Source organism: Ambystoma mexicanum, chromosome 14, assembly GCF_040938575.1.
Source record: "Ambystoma mexicanum isolate Mex_15411 chromosome 14, UKY_AmexF1_1, whole genome shotgun sequence".
Taxonomy (NCBI): domain Eukaryota; kingdom Metazoa; phylum Chordata; class Amphibia; order Caudata; family Ambystomatidae; genus Ambystoma; species Ambystoma mexicanum.
Window position 1 is genome coordinate 601,454,258 of NC_090940.1, and position 18,115 is coordinate 601,472,372.

The 18,115-nt window shown below is 45.4% G+C and overlaps 1 protein-coding gene across 1 annotated transcript in view; it reads right to left on the reverse strand.

Moving 5' to 3' along the window:
• DDX24 (DEAD-box helicase 24) overlaps positions 1-18,115 on the reverse strand; it is a 133,992-nt gene that overhangs the window by 32,144 nt on the left and 83,733 nt on the right. The window contains exon 5 of the mRNA XM_069637982.1: positions 4,352-4,867. Coding sequence (XP_069494083.1) covers positions 4,352-4,867 — 516 coding nt within the window. The remainder of the gene's footprint in view (positions 1-4,351; positions 4,868-18,115) is intronic.

Here is an 18,115-nt window from a genome sequence, read left to right on the forward strand (position 1 = left end):
AGGCCTTCACCACCTTAGGTGCGCTCACCGCCTTATCCTTGAGGGAGGGGGCACTGCCACGCTCCTCCTCTGCCTTAGAGCTCGACCGGGGTCTCTCCAGGAGCTTCGCCGGGTGCTCGGCCTTCCTCTTACCCGACCCAGAGCGTTGGCTCGTGGTTGATGGTGCCGGGGAGGGTGCGCCCTGCCTGGCGCCCGTAGAGCCCGACCGTTCGGCGCTCCCGGTGCCAGCGGACTCGTGGTGCTTGGCCTTATGTTGGGCCCCCGTCGCCGGGGCGCCCTCAAAGGTCTTAGAAGACCGCTCAGATTTCTTCTTCTTCTCGCCAGACGGGCTCTTACCCTCCAGCCAGCTGGCGAGACGTTGATGGCGGTCCTTCATGGTCCGTTCCGACATGTTGCCGCAAAACGCACAGTCCTTCTCCACGTGCGTCTTGTCCCCATGAAGGCAGTAAAGGCAGAAAGAGTGTTCGTCCTCCTTGAAGACGTTCTGCAGCTGGCATCCAGGGCAGGCCCTGAACAGCTTTCCGGGCGTCGAGCTTCCCTTCTCCTGGGCCATCTCCGAGACCGGGCCTGAGAAGCTTCTGGAGTCCTCCGAAGTGTAGCTCGACGAAATCTTCACCCTTGAGGGGCACAGATGAATCCGACACGGGTCCCCGTTGATCGGATGTAGGATCGGTGGAGCTTGAGGCTCTTTTGACCGAAAGAATCGAAGTTTTTGTGAAAAAGCGCGAAAAAATAGCACTAACGCTCGAGAGCAATAGCACGAGGATCCCAACACATGAACGTGCGGTAAAAATCAGAAGATGGCTGCCAGAGGCGGTGCTTAGGTAGAGGGCAGTCATTGGCTGTGGTCAGTATGACGCAGAGACCAGTGATTGGTTATTACTACGAAAGACAGATCAGAAACGAAACTGATACTGGTTTTTTCTTTACCGAGGATTCCCAGCCTGACGACGGGGAATATTCATGAGCATGTGAATCCATGCCAGACCCCATGCTGGAGAAGTATGCTAGCGTAATCTTGCTTGCCCAGGAGGGTGACCGTTGCTGCGCAGGGAGGGAGGGGGAGGGATACCATGGCTTGACAAAAAACCATGATCACAAAATACTTGCTGGTATAAAAGTATTGTAAGGCATTTACAATGGCCCAGGAGGATGCAGTGTGGCTAGAGGATGAGAATAGCTATCTAGGCCTAACAACAACGAGCACGGTGCTATATACCTAGGATTTCAGATTGCCACACCAGAAGAGAGCAGGGCGCTACATTTCTAGGGCAAAGACTGGTAAGGATCTATTGTTCGGGAACTCTGGAAAAAGCCACATCCCCACAATTGAAATACTGCAACACTTTGCAGGGTTCGTAATTGAGGGGAGATGGGAGCTATTTAGCTCCTGCTTGTAGACTAGAAGAGTCTGGTTAGCTTGACACTGACATGTACCAGGAGCTACTTTTGGCTCCTCAGGCCTGCTGAGGCCTAACAAACACACCTATGTGAATTGAACTCTGCATTTGGGACAATCCTATAAACATTAGGCCACATCTATGAGACATTAAATCATAAAGGGTCATAAATAATGGAGAAAATTATAGGTTTACATCTAATGTGGCAGTTAGATTTGCAGAACGCTATGTACTAGCTCCCGATTCCCCAGTGGTAGCTCCTGGTCACTGGTCAGTGCTGGATACCCAGGAGCTGCTTGTACAATATTAATTTCGCCCCTGCTTTGGGGAGGAGCCATCGTAAACTATTGCCATGGTGATGCTTCCGGTATTCTGGTTTTAAATACATAGTACCTACGGGAGGTACTCAACTCCATCCTAAGAAAAGTCTATAACTGTGTACATTCCTAGTGTATGTGTGGTCTGTTGATTCCAAGCATCAGTGGCCATAGGTAGGTTGCATAAAGATCCTAAGATGAACCTGATAGGTAGGTGTATTGACAGGTGGGAAAACGAAACCTCCTTTAGGATTCATCGAGAAAAGGAGGATGTTGGGGTACTCATCTGCTCACAAATGCTGAGTGGAGGAGAAAATTTGGTAGTGGATGCACCGCTCCGCTTTCAGGATTGTGAACATCAATGATCTGCTTTCAGACACCCAACCTCTCCTTTTCTATATATTATAGGGAAAGGTCAGGCAGCCTGCCAACGCCAATAGTTGGGGGGTGGAGGGGGCAAATCAACCAGCACAGGACCAGAAGAACCTAGTCTGCTCCGCTTTTTAGACAGACTCAAAAACAACCATCGGAAACCAAGCCTGTTCCCAGCACATGGAAGCACTGTAAACAATACAAATAGGCAAGCTGCACAACACCACAGTTTAGATCAGAGGGCCATGAATAACATGGACAAAAAAGATTAGCGTGCAGAGCAGGGGAGCTACTGTGAACACTAAAAAGTTTGGCATAAGAATTAAAAGATAAAAATAGGAGGGATAGACAAATTATATGTAAAGAAAAAATAAAAATGTCGACTGAGAGACTATTTATAATGTTTCAACAGAGGAGAAATCAAGGAAATGTTGAAAAGAAAGTCAATCGAACCCAGACTTCTACCCTTTTTGTAAAAACCTTCGAGGGACAATGCTTCGGGAATTGTTGGAGAAAAAAAAGGACATAAAATAAGCGCATTTTCCCGCTCTTCAATTCGACATTGGAAAGGCGGCAGACTTAACTACAGAGGCTGGGCATAGGCCTTCCTTCTGGCCAGGGACAGAGTGAGAAGGTAGGCCTGGAAATAAACTAATTCCAGAAGAAGTCTCTGAAAGGAACCTACATTTTGAGATCGGACCCTTGTGCGAGGGTGAAGATGTTCGTTGGAGTTATTAACTGACACCTGTAAAATGATTTTCCCGCTGATCGCTGAGCAGATGTGTTTGGAAAGCAGACAAATACTCCCTGCACAACTTTATGTAATGTTGTATTCATTGCTGACCTCTGTTAAAGTCAGATGACCACATAAAAATAATCACATTGTTATGGGCTACCTTTACAGTAGGATCACTTACATCCTCGTTTAAGGAAGAACAAGTACTAGCAGGAAAAAAGGTGGTGCAACATGCTATTGTCAGATTCACAGCAGAAGTCCTAAAATGAGATTACATATCTTAAAAGCGATCGCCAAATCCTTCACCTGGGGCGCAGTATCAACTATGCTTGGGTAGGACTTGCTCTTTTTTCTCTTGCAGATATGCACTACACTCTCCAATCAGAAGAGCTCCCAGGCACTCTTAGCTCTCGGAATGGACAATGATACGATATAATTCAGCAATTCAAACCATAAACCACGACAGGAATACCCATCCTCCCGCTATATACAATTACCCGGGACCCGGAAAATGGGCCCACTGGCACTTAGTAGCCATGCGACACATTTAGGTAGAATTGCAAAGATTAGCCAAGGTGGTGTCTGATGAAGGCATGCTACCCTGGGAATTGATGCCATGAACTCCTTCTCCCGGGGCGCAGTATCAAGTATTCTTGCTTTGGACTTGCTCTTTTTTCTCTTGCAGATCTGCACTACGCTTTCCAATCAGATGAACTCTCTAGCACTCCTAGCTCTCGGAAGGGACAATGATAAGATATAATTCAGCAATGCAAGTAACCATCCACCCGCTATAAACAATTACCTGAAAAACGGGCTCACTGGCACTTATAAACGAGCTTCAGCAATGGACGGACTGGTCCATCTAAAGGGAATACGCTCTGAATCAGGCGAGGAATCTGGCAAGGCAAGCTCCTGCAAGTGACCTGGAGGTGCTGCCGCTTGTCCCTAATACTCTCAACGCACACCAGATCAGGAACACCATAATCCCTGCTGCATATAACGCTGCCAGTTCAGACACACCACATACATCACAGCCTGATCTGTTGCTTGACATTCGGGCATACCGAGTACCAGTCTTCATACCTAGGATGTACTCGTATGTCCAACAGAACTGAAGTAAATGCACACTGAGAAGGTGTCATACTATAAGTAATCTACATACCCAACACGACAGAGGGATGACAATAGTGGCTGTTGCTGGTCCCTAGGTCCACTGAACACCAGTCACAGAATTTAGCTAGGACTTGTAAGTCTGATAGAACAGAACAATGAGAATGTACTTAATGAAGTGTGTCTAATATGCCGTACTGTTGTTAATATTTTCTTAATTTTGCAAGATTGTATGGTGTAAAATGGGCTACTGCATTTTTATTAGTTTTACAGATTTGCGTATACTAGTTGGACAGTATTCAAATAAACCTGTTCCTTTGGTTATGCTTCATACAAAACAATCTTTGCATTTAAATCGAGTTCACCTATATCTTCAAACCAAGCACCAAGCTCCACCTGTTATTCAATGCACTTACTTGTCGCGTTCAGCAAAACGCTCCAGATTTTTTAGCCTCTGCTTCTGATGCATGTTTGCGTGCAGGGGTAAAGGGGTACAATCCAATATGGTAAGAAGTCCATTCAGGCGCTTGATACAGTCTATGCTGTTGGCGAAGACCATGGTTCGTCCTGGGTACTGGAGTAGAAAATAGTACAGGTAATAGTCCTTCTCATTGGCTTCACAGTGGATCTTAGTCTCCGTCAGGGTCTCTACCGTGGCTTCCTTCCGCGTGAGATCAATCACCTTGGGTTTCCCCCGCATGCCGATCTTCTGGATCAGCGCATCGAGCTTGGACTCCCTGTCCATTTTCTTTGAGTTCTTCTTTTGTAGGACCCGCAAAGGGGCTTGGTGGATCAGAGTGAGAGTTGCAGAAAATACAAACGTCTGCCTCTTGGGGTTGTAGACTGAATCATTTAACAGCTCTAGTAGCTGTGATAGTTCAACAAAATGTCCCCGTTCTACCATTCTGTCAGCTTCATCGATCACAAGGCACCTGCAAAGTAAAACCCAATGTAAATTAGCAAAACTCAAAACTACATGACTGTGAATAGAATGTTCTAAATGTGCAATCATGCCTTCAGGCTACCCTCAGCCATCCCCTCCTCCTCATGCATACATGACTGACTGTCTGCTATTCAGTCATGGTGTGCTGCAAACGACCTCTGCCTCAATGCCAATAAAACTGAGATTGTTCGCATTGCGACCCCTGCTTCCACTCTCACTCTGGCCGGCCTTACTTGGCCCTGCGCACACCCCCACATGTGAAGCCAAAAACCTTGGGTTCATCTTCGACTCCACTCTCTCCTTCTCTCACATTTCTGACATCTCAAAAAAGTCTATCAACTACACCTCCTTAGAGGCACTCTACCTTTTCTAATTTTTCCCCCAGCGTCTCACTGTCTCCAGAGCCCTGGTTCTCTCTAGGCTGGACTACTGCAACAGTCTCCTCCTCAAACTTCCTGCTTCGGCCCTACGCCTTCTGCAACTCATCCAGAACAGAAGCGCAAGAGTTCTCCTTGGACTCAAGCCCAGGGACTGCATCTCTCCGGTGCAGAAATCTCCTCACTGGGTCCCCGTGGCTGCAAGGATCAAATTCAAGACCCTCTGCATTGTCCACAAGGCTTTCTGGGGCCTGGGATCTACTTACCTTCAACGTTGCCTACCTAAACACTGTCCCTCTCGAGCCCCTCGCTCATCTTCCTCCAAGATTTGAAGGGGGATCCCTTTCCTCAGCAGGCGCCACCCTCTGGAACAACCTCCTTGCCACCCTCTGTCTTGAGCCTGATATTCTTAAGTTCTGGAAACATAAGACTTTCCTCTTCTCGTTCTCTCTCCCCCTAACCTGCTAACCTAGTGCTATGCTCTTCCATCCTCCCTCCTCTTCCATACAGCCTGCCGACTGGCCGCCTGGTGTACCTCAGAGTCTTACCGGTTCCAGTTTCTTTCTCTGCACTTCCCCAGTCTCTACCCACTGGGTGCACTTAGACCCCTGCCGCTCCCTTGCCCGGCCTGCACTTGCACGATTGGAATACAGCTCTGCCTGAAGATCCTTCTGTCTGTTCTCCCTTGTCTTCACCCCTTAATGTGCACTTGAAAAACACTGCAGAATCGCTGTCAGGCCGGTTTGCTGTATCTAAACTGTTAAATGCATCATATCTACGTACTCTACCTGTGCAGACTGTTATCGTCTCAGAAATTCAAGGGCTCTGAGCAATTGTTTTTTTTCCCCCCCGTGTTCCCACCCTCCTTGAGCGTGATGAAACACTGCCCTTGTATAGGCGCTTTACAAATAAATATTACCATGTCAAACAATAGAAAAAAATATACCAATGCATGTTTGTAGATTAAAGGTGTGCTTTATCTGCATCACTCTAATTTAGGTTTACTACTTTCTAATGTACAGACCTGGCCCCCACATGGTACTGCAAAAGCAGCAAACATCAAAAGGACAACCAGAAATATTGCTGCACAATCTAGAAGTATAGTGGCCAACACAAAAAGGTGGGATCCTGGGCCCAGCGACAAAAGGCTATTAATGACAGAAGGGAAACAGGCCAGCCCATTTAGAGGGCGTGCCCCTATACAAAGAAAAATGTGGATTGTCCAAGGTTTTGCATTGTCCCTTATTCTGTGTAAGAAAGACTGTGCTTAACGTTTCGGGACAATAAAAGAAACAAAACCGTATTTCGTTGCTGTGGGGCGCGCTAATAAATTAAATATACCACTGTTGTGGCAGGGCAGCATGTGGCTCATGTGAAGCTCTCCAGAAACGCTTGTATGAAAAATTAATTATGTCTTTTACGGTTGGTCCCTGCAATCTGCTTATGTTTATTTTTGTATTGGCCTAACGTGTAATTCTAAGACTATTATCTGTGTAGACAACAGCTAGTGATGGCTTTTAGATATTTTATAGGAATCGTTTTTAATAACTACAAATTGTAATGTTTTCTGTGTTAAAAATAAAAACAAACACGCAACATTTTACAAATTACAGTGCCATCATAAAATCAAACATTATAAAGCTGGAGAGTTAACATGAGAATGAAACTCTCCTGCTCAACTACACATCAGACAGCACAGAGATTCCGCTGTACTCGCCCCATCTACCCCTTAAAACTTACAGGTAGGCGGAGCAATGGCCACAATATGGGCTGCATTCATATGGCAACTCTACAGTTCACACATTCATAACGCTGCTGCATCCGCTTTCTACCAGGAAAACTAACATTTTGAAATGGATTACTACAATGCGTGGAGCAGGCAAATCCAAAGGACCTTCAGAATAAGCTGATTTCCAGAAATACCATCGATTTGTCACATAGCGTATGTAAGCAGGGTGTGCAATGGCTTGCAAGCTAAAGCAAGCTAACTTCAACCCAAAATGCTTACATGTCTATGTGAAATATATATATATATATACACATATACACACACACACACACACAGCTTAATATTGGGCTTTACACTGTACATATATCATTTAATTTTAGTGTTAAACAGACAAATCACAGCCTAGCGCACACTTATTTGCATGTTCTATTTAGACATTGCTCTGCAGCGCTGGTATGAGGAAGAATTTCCTTAAGCCCATTGCCAAAGTCTTGAGGTAGGTTTCCTGATTTACAATAATTCCCTCAAGGTCCTCGAGGCTCTACCAGTGGTAACGTGGCATAGCAGCCCAGGCTAAACTCTCAAGAATGTAGTGGGGTGGTTAACCGGTATAGTACACACTTTTCACAGAATATCCTGTGAGAAACAGGAGGGTATTCTCCCGAGTATACCTCGAGAATCCCTTATCCAGGTGGCCAGAGAAAGGCTGGCACTCTCAATCCCGATCCTGGAGCGGACGAGGGTGGGAGGATCACCTGGGTAGGGGAACCCGGGTTTGTGCTCGGGGAAATGTCCCAGGTGAGACGCATTATTATACTGGGGAAGAAGGAGACGACTAGAACGAGATCCCTGAAACCGTTGTAGGTTGCACCACATTTGTCTCCCTTCCTCCCAATAAATCTCTTGCCAAGATCCCACAGCCCCTCCGTATAGGACAAATCCCCTAGAAACCCAAACCCTTTTGCACTTCGAAACTCTCTCCCAGAATCCCTACTTCCCGGTGTCCTACCCGACTACTCCAAGTCATTCCCCTCCACATCCCACTGATTATTATTTTGCAAACCCCCAATCTGCTTTGACAAAACATCACCAGCCCCCCCCATTTATTTCACAAACCCTACCAAGCTCACCCTTCCGAATTCACCTACTCAGAAGGATACTTGGAAACTCTAACCCTACCCCTTTCTCACACCATACAAAACAACAGATTAACACTAGAGTTGTTTACCCGACATTCCAACACAAGTGTCAGGCAATTAACAAAAATCACACACCTGAAAGTCTTTTCTCCTCCCCACCAGGATAAAAGGTGAAGCACGAGAGCACACGACTAGCAAGGCAGACTGCACGACAAGACAGCCATCCCAGTACGGCAATTCAAGAGGAGGAGAAAGGCTGCAAGAACCGAAGGGGCGATAAGGAGAGAAGTGACCTTGCCCTTTCTGACCCAGACTTGCAATGCCTCCAGGAAAGGAATCGTAAGACCGCGAAACAATAGCCTTAATGTGTTGCAGCAGATGCCAACGGTACGCAGAGCCCTCATACCCTGATAATCAGAGCAGGAGGAGACGCTTGCTACCATGATACCATCCTTGACTCCAGGAACAAGAGAAGCCAAGCGGTTCATCACAGCCGGTGAACGAAAGCTGCAAATGGCAAATTGAGGAAAATACAAATAACTGTGCATACCTTTGGCGAAAACCAGCTGCAAAGGGGTCCGGAACAACGTGGGTGCATACTCGAGAGACTCTGGTTAATCTCCCTTTTTGATGAAACTACTGAAACCAGAAGGCCTTAGGAGAGCCGCAAGAGAATAGTCAAAGTGGTCATTCAGGGGTCTAGAAAATCCTCTGTACAGTCGAAGGTCTTTGACCGACATGTAATTGGAAAGCTAAGGGAGAGGAATCTCGCTTAGTGAGAAAAGAGGAGGAATTGTGTGGTTGGCAGTAGTGAACCCGATGAAGGGATACCGACAGGAAAGGGCGAAGCATGATGCCCTAAAAGACATTGTGATGACAATAGTGAACCTGACAGAGGGATGTCCACAGTGCGTTGTTTAAAACAAGACATTAAGAGTTGTGAATGCAACAGGTGAAAGTTTTGTGAAAAGCCGTAGGGAACCCGACGGAGGGAGGCTTACATTCGAGAAGGGTCCGAGTCCGGAAGAGGGACCTAGGGGTGAAGAATCATCACCCCAGTGCAATTGGAAAGAACTTGCTATTTGGTGTATGGATGAAATCAGGTCCTCGAAGGCAAGAGACTTTTTGGTGTAAAGAGACTTAACCATTGAAGATCCTGATAGCTGGGAACGGAACCGTCATCTCGTGCTGGGAAAGCTCGAGTGCGCGCTGGGCTCAGGAGTCCCACCTTGTCCTTTGCTCAAAACGTGGTGAAGAGAGACCCCAGCTACGACATCCGGACTATTATTTGTGAACACTTCTTACTTTTTTGTGAACCCTATCCCACTCTCTTTTCGTATTTAGCTGTAAGGATTTGGCAATAGGTTTTTTAGTATAGGCCTTTTATTTTGACAAGACGCCACAAGGACTGCCTTATTTTTCTTTTGATGGTCAAACTCGAAGCTTGCTCCCATCTTAGATTTAGGTTAGATTAGGCGTTTCTCCAACCTGCATACTGTTTGAATAAACACCCTAGAATCGTGATCACTTGCGTCTGTCTTTACTGTTGCCACCATGAGTTAATTAGTGTTGGGGGCAAGGAATTCCAGATCTTGGCTGCTACAACTGGGAAGCTAGATCCTCCACTTTTTTGCAGTTTGTATTTGGGGATATTAAGGCAGTGTGAGTAGATCTGGTAGGTCTGGTGGATTGCTTTCTGAAAAATGTATAAACCAGGTATTTGGGGGCAGAGTTTGAGAGGCATTTGTGGGCGATCACCGAGGTTCTGCTGTGATCCTGTCTTGTATGGGTAGCCAGTTGGAGTACCATCTTAGTTGTGATATGTGGTTGGAGTGAGGAATGTCTAGAGCAGTTCTAAGGGAATTGGTTTGCAACACTTAATGTTTCGCTTACTCGTGCGCAAGTAGAAGGTGTTGCAGTAGTCCAATTTTGAAAGTATAAGTGCTCTAGCCAATGTGATGCAGCTGTTAGTGGACAAGAAGGGCCGCATGCATTAATTAGTTTGGATGTGTAAGCTCTTGCTGATGCTTTTGCATTAACTTGTCTGGAGAGGGAGAGTGTGGAATCCAAGTAAACTCCTAAGGTCATTGGATACGTTGATGTTGTTCATCAATGTTGAACAAATTCTATTGGGAGTCTAGGTTATTAAGTCACTGCCTAGAGCCGATAAGTAGTATCTCGGTCTTGTCGTCACTGAGGCATAGACCATGATTGGCCATCCATGCCTGTATTCTAAGAGATTTTGTTCAGAAGTTTGGAGTCCTTGTCATATGAGCCTGAGAGATTGATGAGAATTTGTATGTCATCCGCGTAATTCGTGTAGGAGACGCCTAGATCATCTAGGTGGTCAAACAATAACTTCGTAAAGATATTGTAGAGGGTCGGGGAAACGCAGGAGCCCCGTGGAACTCTGCAGGTGATCGGTGCAGGTTCTGTTGAAGCCATGGGAGAGAAGACACTCATAGTTCTGTCTGCGATGAAGGACTGAATCCAAGCGGCAGCTTTAGGAGAGAAGGAGGCTGCTGTAGTCAAATGTTTAGTTAAGATATTAAGGTTCACTAAATCGAAAGCTTACGATAAGTCAAGCAGGAGCAGTAGGGCAGCATTTCCATTATCTTTAGATTTGTCCATCTGTATTTTTAAGTCCGGGAGGGCTGTCTCTGTACTGTGTCTAGGTCTAAACCCAGATTGGTAGAGGCCTAGAAGGTTGTTGACTTCAAGATGGTTTTGAATTTGGATGTATGCCGATTTGTCCAATATTTTTTTAAAGAAAAAGGAACAGTCGTTATAGGTCTGAAATTGGTCGGAATGCTGGGGTCGAGATTTGGTAGTAAAGGCATGACCCAGGCATATTTAAGATTTTTAGGGACAGTGCACGATTCGAAAGAAGAATTAATGAGGGAAGTGATGAAAGGAAGTAATTCCTTCGCCCCCCTCTTTTATGATTGTAGCTGGGCAGATGTCTCCTTGGCATCCTGACGGTTTTAGGCTAGCAATGATAGCTTGTACCTCTTAAGTAGTGACTGGGGTAAATTCGAATAAGGTGCAAGGTTTAGGGAGAGTGATGTGGATCTCTCTGGGTATAGAGCTAGATGCGAAGCTGAGTTTTTTCGCTTCAATATTCGCTTGTAGTAGAGCGATTTCATCTAGAAGGGCCTTTTGGGTGTTGGCACGCCAAGAGGCATATTTGATGCATGATTCAGGAGGAGAGACTGGTGACTCCAACTCTGAGGATGGAGAAAAGTTCTTTGGAGCTAGACTTGGCATTTAGAATTCTGTCATTAAAGGGGTCACTTTTGGTTTTCAAAATGGCAGCCTTACAGGCGTTAGAGGCATTGGTAAAGTTTGTCTTACTCTGGGCAGATGGGTTTTTCTTCCACTTCGCTTCAGAGCTTCTTATGGAGTTGCATAAGGCTTTCAAATCTAGAGAACCATTTGTCTAGGTGTGCTGGTGGCTTGGCTTTTTTCAATTTGCGCAGGGCTATTTGGTCTAATGCTTGGACTAGATTTTGGTTGTATAGGTTCACCATGCTGGCTGGATCCTTAACACGATTCTCATGAGAGTCGGTGATGGGCTGAAGTAAAGGCAGTAGTTTCTCCCGAGTGACCAGGCTATTGTTTCGGGTTAAGGCAGGAGGTACATGAATGTCGCCAGTTAAAGGTCGGCTGGTATCCTGGATTGCGAAGGACATGACGTGGTGGTCAGACCAAGCGCAAGGAGTGTTAGAGAGGATCTTAATATTACAGTTTAGGTCTGCTAACTAATCCAAGGTTCTGCCTTTGCTGTGGGTTGGTTCGGAAATGCGGTGTGAGAAGCAAAGTTCTGTGAGAGCGTTCTCTAAGGCAGTGGCGTTTGCATCTTGAGTGTCGTGTAGTCCTAAGCTAAGATCACCCAATAGCATGATTTGAGAGCCAGGTTTGGGGTTTAGTGTGAGAACGTGTGTGATGTCTTCCTCGAAAGAGGAGATAGGGCCCGGTGGTCTGTATAAGAGGTGAACGAGTAGTGTCAGTGCCACTGAGAGAGGGAGTTTAACAGAGAGGTTCTCCCACAGAGAAAGGTTTGTTACAAAATTCTCTAAGGCCAAGATGGTTTTTGGCAATAAATGCAACTCCACCACCTCTACTGGATGTTCTATCAGATCTGATGATTGTGTAATTTTCAGGTAGTGCTAGTGTGAGTGAGAGTCCCGCGGCTGCGTTTAGCCAAGTTTCAGTGACTGCTAAAAAGTCTAGGTGATTAGATGAGATGAGGTCTGCAATGTCTAATGCGTGAGCAATCAGTGATTTGGTGTTAATGTGGGCACCTTTGATGTGCAACCTTCTCAAGTTGCATTTCCAGTGTATCGCGTACTGCTAAATAGCAAATCCATATATTTATATATTTGGTGGCTGGATGAGGCAATATGATCAATAAAACAACATTAAACACAGTAAACGCTGAGGTAGACCTAATTTTAACCTTCCGGCAGTGTCACAATTCTAAATCTCGGTCACCTGGGCAACCTGTAAATAAAGGGCATTAGCAGCCCAGTCCATATAAGTTAAAAATAGTCTTTTTTCCTGCTAAATGTTCTACTACTTCAATGTACCTGGTTTAGCAGAGTTTCTTCGACGGTTTGTCGACAGATCCTCGTGGGTGAGCTCCCTTTAAAGCAGGAGCCACAGGGCGAGATTCCAGGTAGAAAATGTAGACACGGTCATCAGGACAGCAGATTCGGCCTTCGCAGTGCTCGACGACGATCGGGCGCGGACGTACTGTGAAGTTGAGGCGTGCGGTGCACCTCGATGACGAGAGTTTGTTGCCACAACGCAGATTGATGAAGAACGTAGGCCCAGCAAGGGCGTCAGCGATCAGGACTCAACCATAGCTAGTTTTCGGATCTTCGTTGGTCTGGGTCTTTGTGGACTTCGGGTGGTGGGAAACCCACCAGCAGATTCTCCTCGGTTCGTCAGCAACCTCCACTTTCTCCGGCGGGACAAAGCGATCGACGGTGATGGCAAAGGAGCCCTTAGTTTCAAATGTTTTAGGCAAAGGTGGAGCGTTGCGACTCAAGTCGTCAAGCAGCACGGCGTCAAGCTGTCCCCGCATCTGGTCAACAACTCGATGGGCTTCCACCAGTTAAGGCAAACCTGCGAACCCTGGTCAACGACGATTGACTTCGATGTCTGGATGCTTCACTTCAAGTTCTTGGCGGACCCAGTCTACGGTCAGCAGCCTTTCGAGGACTGACCTCCAGGGCGCCTTGAAGAAGATCAGCTTTGCACAATGTTGCCTCGTAGCTCGGGAAGAGGTCTCTCCTAGCCAGACCCTCTCTTGGATCAGTTCTTGGAGACTCGACAGCTTTCAGATTGCGTCGAAGGAAAGCAGCAGCAGAGCCGCCTTCTTCCAGCTGGGCTTCAAGGTTAAGCATCAAGTTTCGACTTCAGCTTCTGAACAATTCTGATAAGTGAGAGGTCCGCAGATATACTGTTCGGTCTCTCATTCACACTGCTGAGCCAGGGTCAGGCAGCCAATCATTCAGGAGGGCATTCAACAGGCAGGCAGCCAATCAGGCTCATAGTGCATTCAGGCCATTCACTTCCATCCAGACACTCACAACAAGGAATGTGGATTGGGGCAAGCACCCAGCCTTTCAGCACACCACACTGCATTCATACCAGTTTCAGGCAGGGCTGTCTCATTCATTGTGTCACACACCAGAAACCCATAAGATGAAATGTGTATTGGTCACACACTCCATTCACCCAGGTCCCACCCAAAGGGTGTACCCACAACATACAGTCACTGGGAAGGCTCCAGCCAGTCCCCCACTATACCATATATGGAACTTCCACCCAACAGCCAGCCAGGGGAAGGCACACAGTCAGGGCTTCCCAGCACTTTGGGAAAACAAGTTAACAGGCAATGCAAAGCAAGAGGCTACAGGGGCCATCTTGTCTCCCATCAGGAATCAACTGATTCCAATGGCAGGGCATGGGTATCCCAAAATGGAGGATACTCAGAGCACCTGTCAAATTCAACATGGAGCTGCCATCAGCCCATACCTGCTCTGTAGGCCACACACAGGTACCCAAAAACATACACTAGGGGTACAGGGTTGTACCCCTACCCATAGGTCCCATAAGGGTATCCCAAGGGTCTGTTCACCACAACCAAAAAGAGGAAGAGCTGCACTGCCAGGAGTCCCCCATGGACTCCTGTGCAGAAACCCAACACAGAACACACATGATAAAAGGAGTACAGGACAAGGTCATGGAGGCTCTGTCCCTCCAATGCATTTCCAGCATCACAGGAGGAGACCTAGATTACAGGCCATGACATTATCATGGCAATACTTTTTCCAGTGTCTTTTAATGAAACCAATGTTTAAACTATAGAAAACTGTCCAGTCGACTAGCTAAAAAGATCAAAATTAAGATTCGAGAAGTGACAACCCTAGACCAAGATTGGCAGTCAGGAAATATGTGGTGTTTGGACAAGCCTATATTCACCCTATAAAGCAAGCCCCATATGGGAGAGGTTCGCAAATTACCTGATGAGCAGATTCTACGCATGGCCGAGTTAGGCAGGCAGACATGATCCACAGAGCATAGAGAAGCGGAAAGTAGTCTAATACATTTACCACAACAGAGTTAATCTGCTTTCTAGTCTTAAAAATGTACAGTTTCTCCAGATGATATGCACCCTTGTACATTTTGAAGCCTACATTATTCCCTTTAAACCATTTTTCACAAATATGAATTTTTAAACAATACAATTCTTTTCTATGGTTTTGCATAGCCAAGAAGCGACCATGATGTATTTGTGTTAGATTGACTCCTAACTGTCCTATGTGTGTGGAAAAATATGGTGTGTGCCAAGTCTGGGCAAAACACTTTTAGAAGCGCTTCTCCTCCTAGCAGTACCTCTTATCTAAGTCGAACCACATATGCACTAGTGGGTAGCAGGTGTAGTTCAACAGTTATGTGCATTTTTAATCCCATTGCCATTTATTTTATTTTTATTGTACGTTTGTTATATACCACTCAGACAGTTACAATTGTAAACTAATTCAATTTGTATACATAACTTTATATACATTTCATAGCCAAAAATATTTAAAAAAAACAATCCTAGCAGATTTACACTAGAATTCATGGAATTAATTTCCCAAATCAGTTAAAAGAATCACTGGAAGCTAGTAGTTCATTGGCTAAATGTACAGGCATTTCTACACATTCTACCAATATGCAATCACCGCTACAATCAATGAAATCCTCTTAATATTCTGTACCAAAATGAGTCCATCCTCAATTTCCCAATCTCTCACACAAACCATCTACAAGAACACATTTGAACGTTTGTCAATGTGTTGCATGCTACATAGATATGTAGCAACATCTCCATCGGCTTTGTAAATCCAAATAAAAAAGACTTCTTTGTTCCTTTGCAATGCCTCTTTTGGCCCTACCCTATCTAAACATTTGAGACCATTAGGTTGCACCAACAAAGCTCATTCAGAGCGTTTGCAAATATTTCATAGTTTAAGTATCTAGGGGAAAGTATTCAACAAATAGTCTTTTTTTTTACATCATGAAAGTATACTCTCTAACAATCATCTATTTTTTCATTTACTCTTTAGAAGCCAAAAGGTTTTTGAGACTTAACAGGGGTTTGAACAACATTACCAGTCTACTGCTTCGCCAATCTTGACAGCACTATCGTTTTTTTATTTGCTGTGTCCTATTTTATATGGCTGTACAGATAAATAGGGGAACCACGTAGGATGAAGTCACTATATTCAACTACAGTATTGATCATTTTGAGGCCTGCTTATTGTTTGCCTATATTCAACTTTAATGCTCATATTATTTCACTGAGAGAATATACATGAATGCCAAATTAAATAGTAAGAGTATTGTTATGGGTTTCTGTTGATGAGTTGAAAGAAGGCACTATTTTGCAAGTTTAAATGCTCGTTGTTTTAGTGACTACGCTGATTTTGAAAGTTGTTGACCTTGAACGATAATCATTGACACACAGGGGTGGGGGGGGGTAGGGGGACAACGGATCTTCTGGTGGTAGGCCAATGGCAATCCTGCTGTTCAACTGTAAGCCTGTCAGGTGCTCAGGGCTAGTTGTTTCTCTTGTGCTTAGCAACGGGAACCCCATTTCCCCAGAGCATTGAGTGGGGTATAGCACCATTCTCGGCTGCAAAACCTGCCATAGAGTCACAAGGGCATACTACCACCATATCATCAGCCTCCGGCAACTGGGGTTTGATCATGAAAATCAGGACAGTTGGTTGCTCAACAAATATAGCCTCCAATACACTTAAAATCTATGCTCTTCGATCTAGTGTGCCTTATTGTTATTAAATTTATTTGTATTGCGCTGGAACGGAGCCCAAACGCATGGAAGCACAGACAAGACAAGCAACAAACAATATAGTTCATATCATCAGGGCATAGACATCCGAAAGGAGAAGAGAATAGCAGATTATACAAATAGGAGGGTCTTTGGTCTGTATTTGAAGGATATTAGTGAAGGGAAAGACCTAAGATCAGGGTGTAAAGCATTCCAGGGGCGGGGAGCTGTCATAGGAAAGCAGCATTATTAAGTAAAAGTTTGGCTTTGGGGATTACTAGCAGGGCAAAGTTGTTGGATCTCAGAGTGCGTCTGACTGGGACCATTCAAGCAGAGATGAGAGATAGGCCAGACCCTTTCCGAAAAGACAATTGTGGACAATACAAAGTGTGTGGAACACACTACGTTTCCTGATTGGGAGCCAATGTACAGATTTCCTGGCTGAAGATACACAATCAGGTTTCTGTAGTCCACAAACAACACGGACTGCGTTCTTCTGGGCCACCTGAAGGCGATTAGGTTCTCCCTGTCCTAGGCCTTGCAGGAGGCTTGACCAATAGTCCAGGCATGACCCAATAGCCCAAGCTACCGCGGCACAGCTATTAGATTAAGGAATGGGCAAATGAGAGGTAGAAGCTTTAGCTGGTATGATGAACATGAGACTAGATGTTTCACATGAGCTTTCATACTTTGCTCTTGATCCAGTATGACACCCAAGGTTTTAACTTTAGGTAGAGTTTTAAGCGAGCAATCCGCTACTTTAAAAGGATTTGTATAGCATAATTGGCGTATATCACTCCTTTTGCATTCAGTATTTCAAATAACGACAGGGTGAAGATGTTGGGGTGTAGGGGCCATGCACGATCCCAGTGGGATGTCACAGGGCAGTACAAAGCCTTCCGCCACCGCCTCCTCACTCTACACTTTGGCTGTACGATCCGAACGGAAGGACATGACCCAATTTGCAAATTCCACAGAAAAGGCGGCAGAATCTTGTATCCTAGCTATTAGTGTGGCGTGATCAACCAGATCAAAGGCTGCCGTCAGTCCAGAAGCATCAGAATGGTAGAGATGTTTAAAGAGGTTTGTTTTCAGGTCCAACAAGGTGGGTTCCATGTGATGACTTCTGAACCCAGTCTGTTTTGGGCCCAAGATGTTCCTACTATTCAAAAAGGCCTGGATTGGTTGATGGGCAATTTTATCCAGGATCTTTAGCAGGAAAGGTGTGTTTAGTTATCGGGCGGTAATTTCAAGCCACCGAAGGATCCAGCATTTTTTTTTTTTTTTTAAATTGGGAGCAAATCCACGCCCGTTTAATAGATTTTGGTACATAACATTCCCTAAATAAAAGGTTGACAAAATCAGGCAGCAAGAAGACTAGCACATGATGAACAATTGTTGCTAGACAGATGTCACCCATGCAGTTGGTTGGCTTCAATTTTTGCAATGTATCGCTGACTACAGCCTTCATTACTTCTGAGGAGACGAAACAAGGAGGATATGTGGTGGGTTTCTCTATACTGCTCTCTGGAGTGGTGGTCAATAGGGAAGTCAAATTAGTGGCAGTCGGTTTTGATGTTTTCCACTTTGAGGCGCCTATAGTTTTGTATACTCTAACACCATTGTGCATATCGGGGTGGTGATG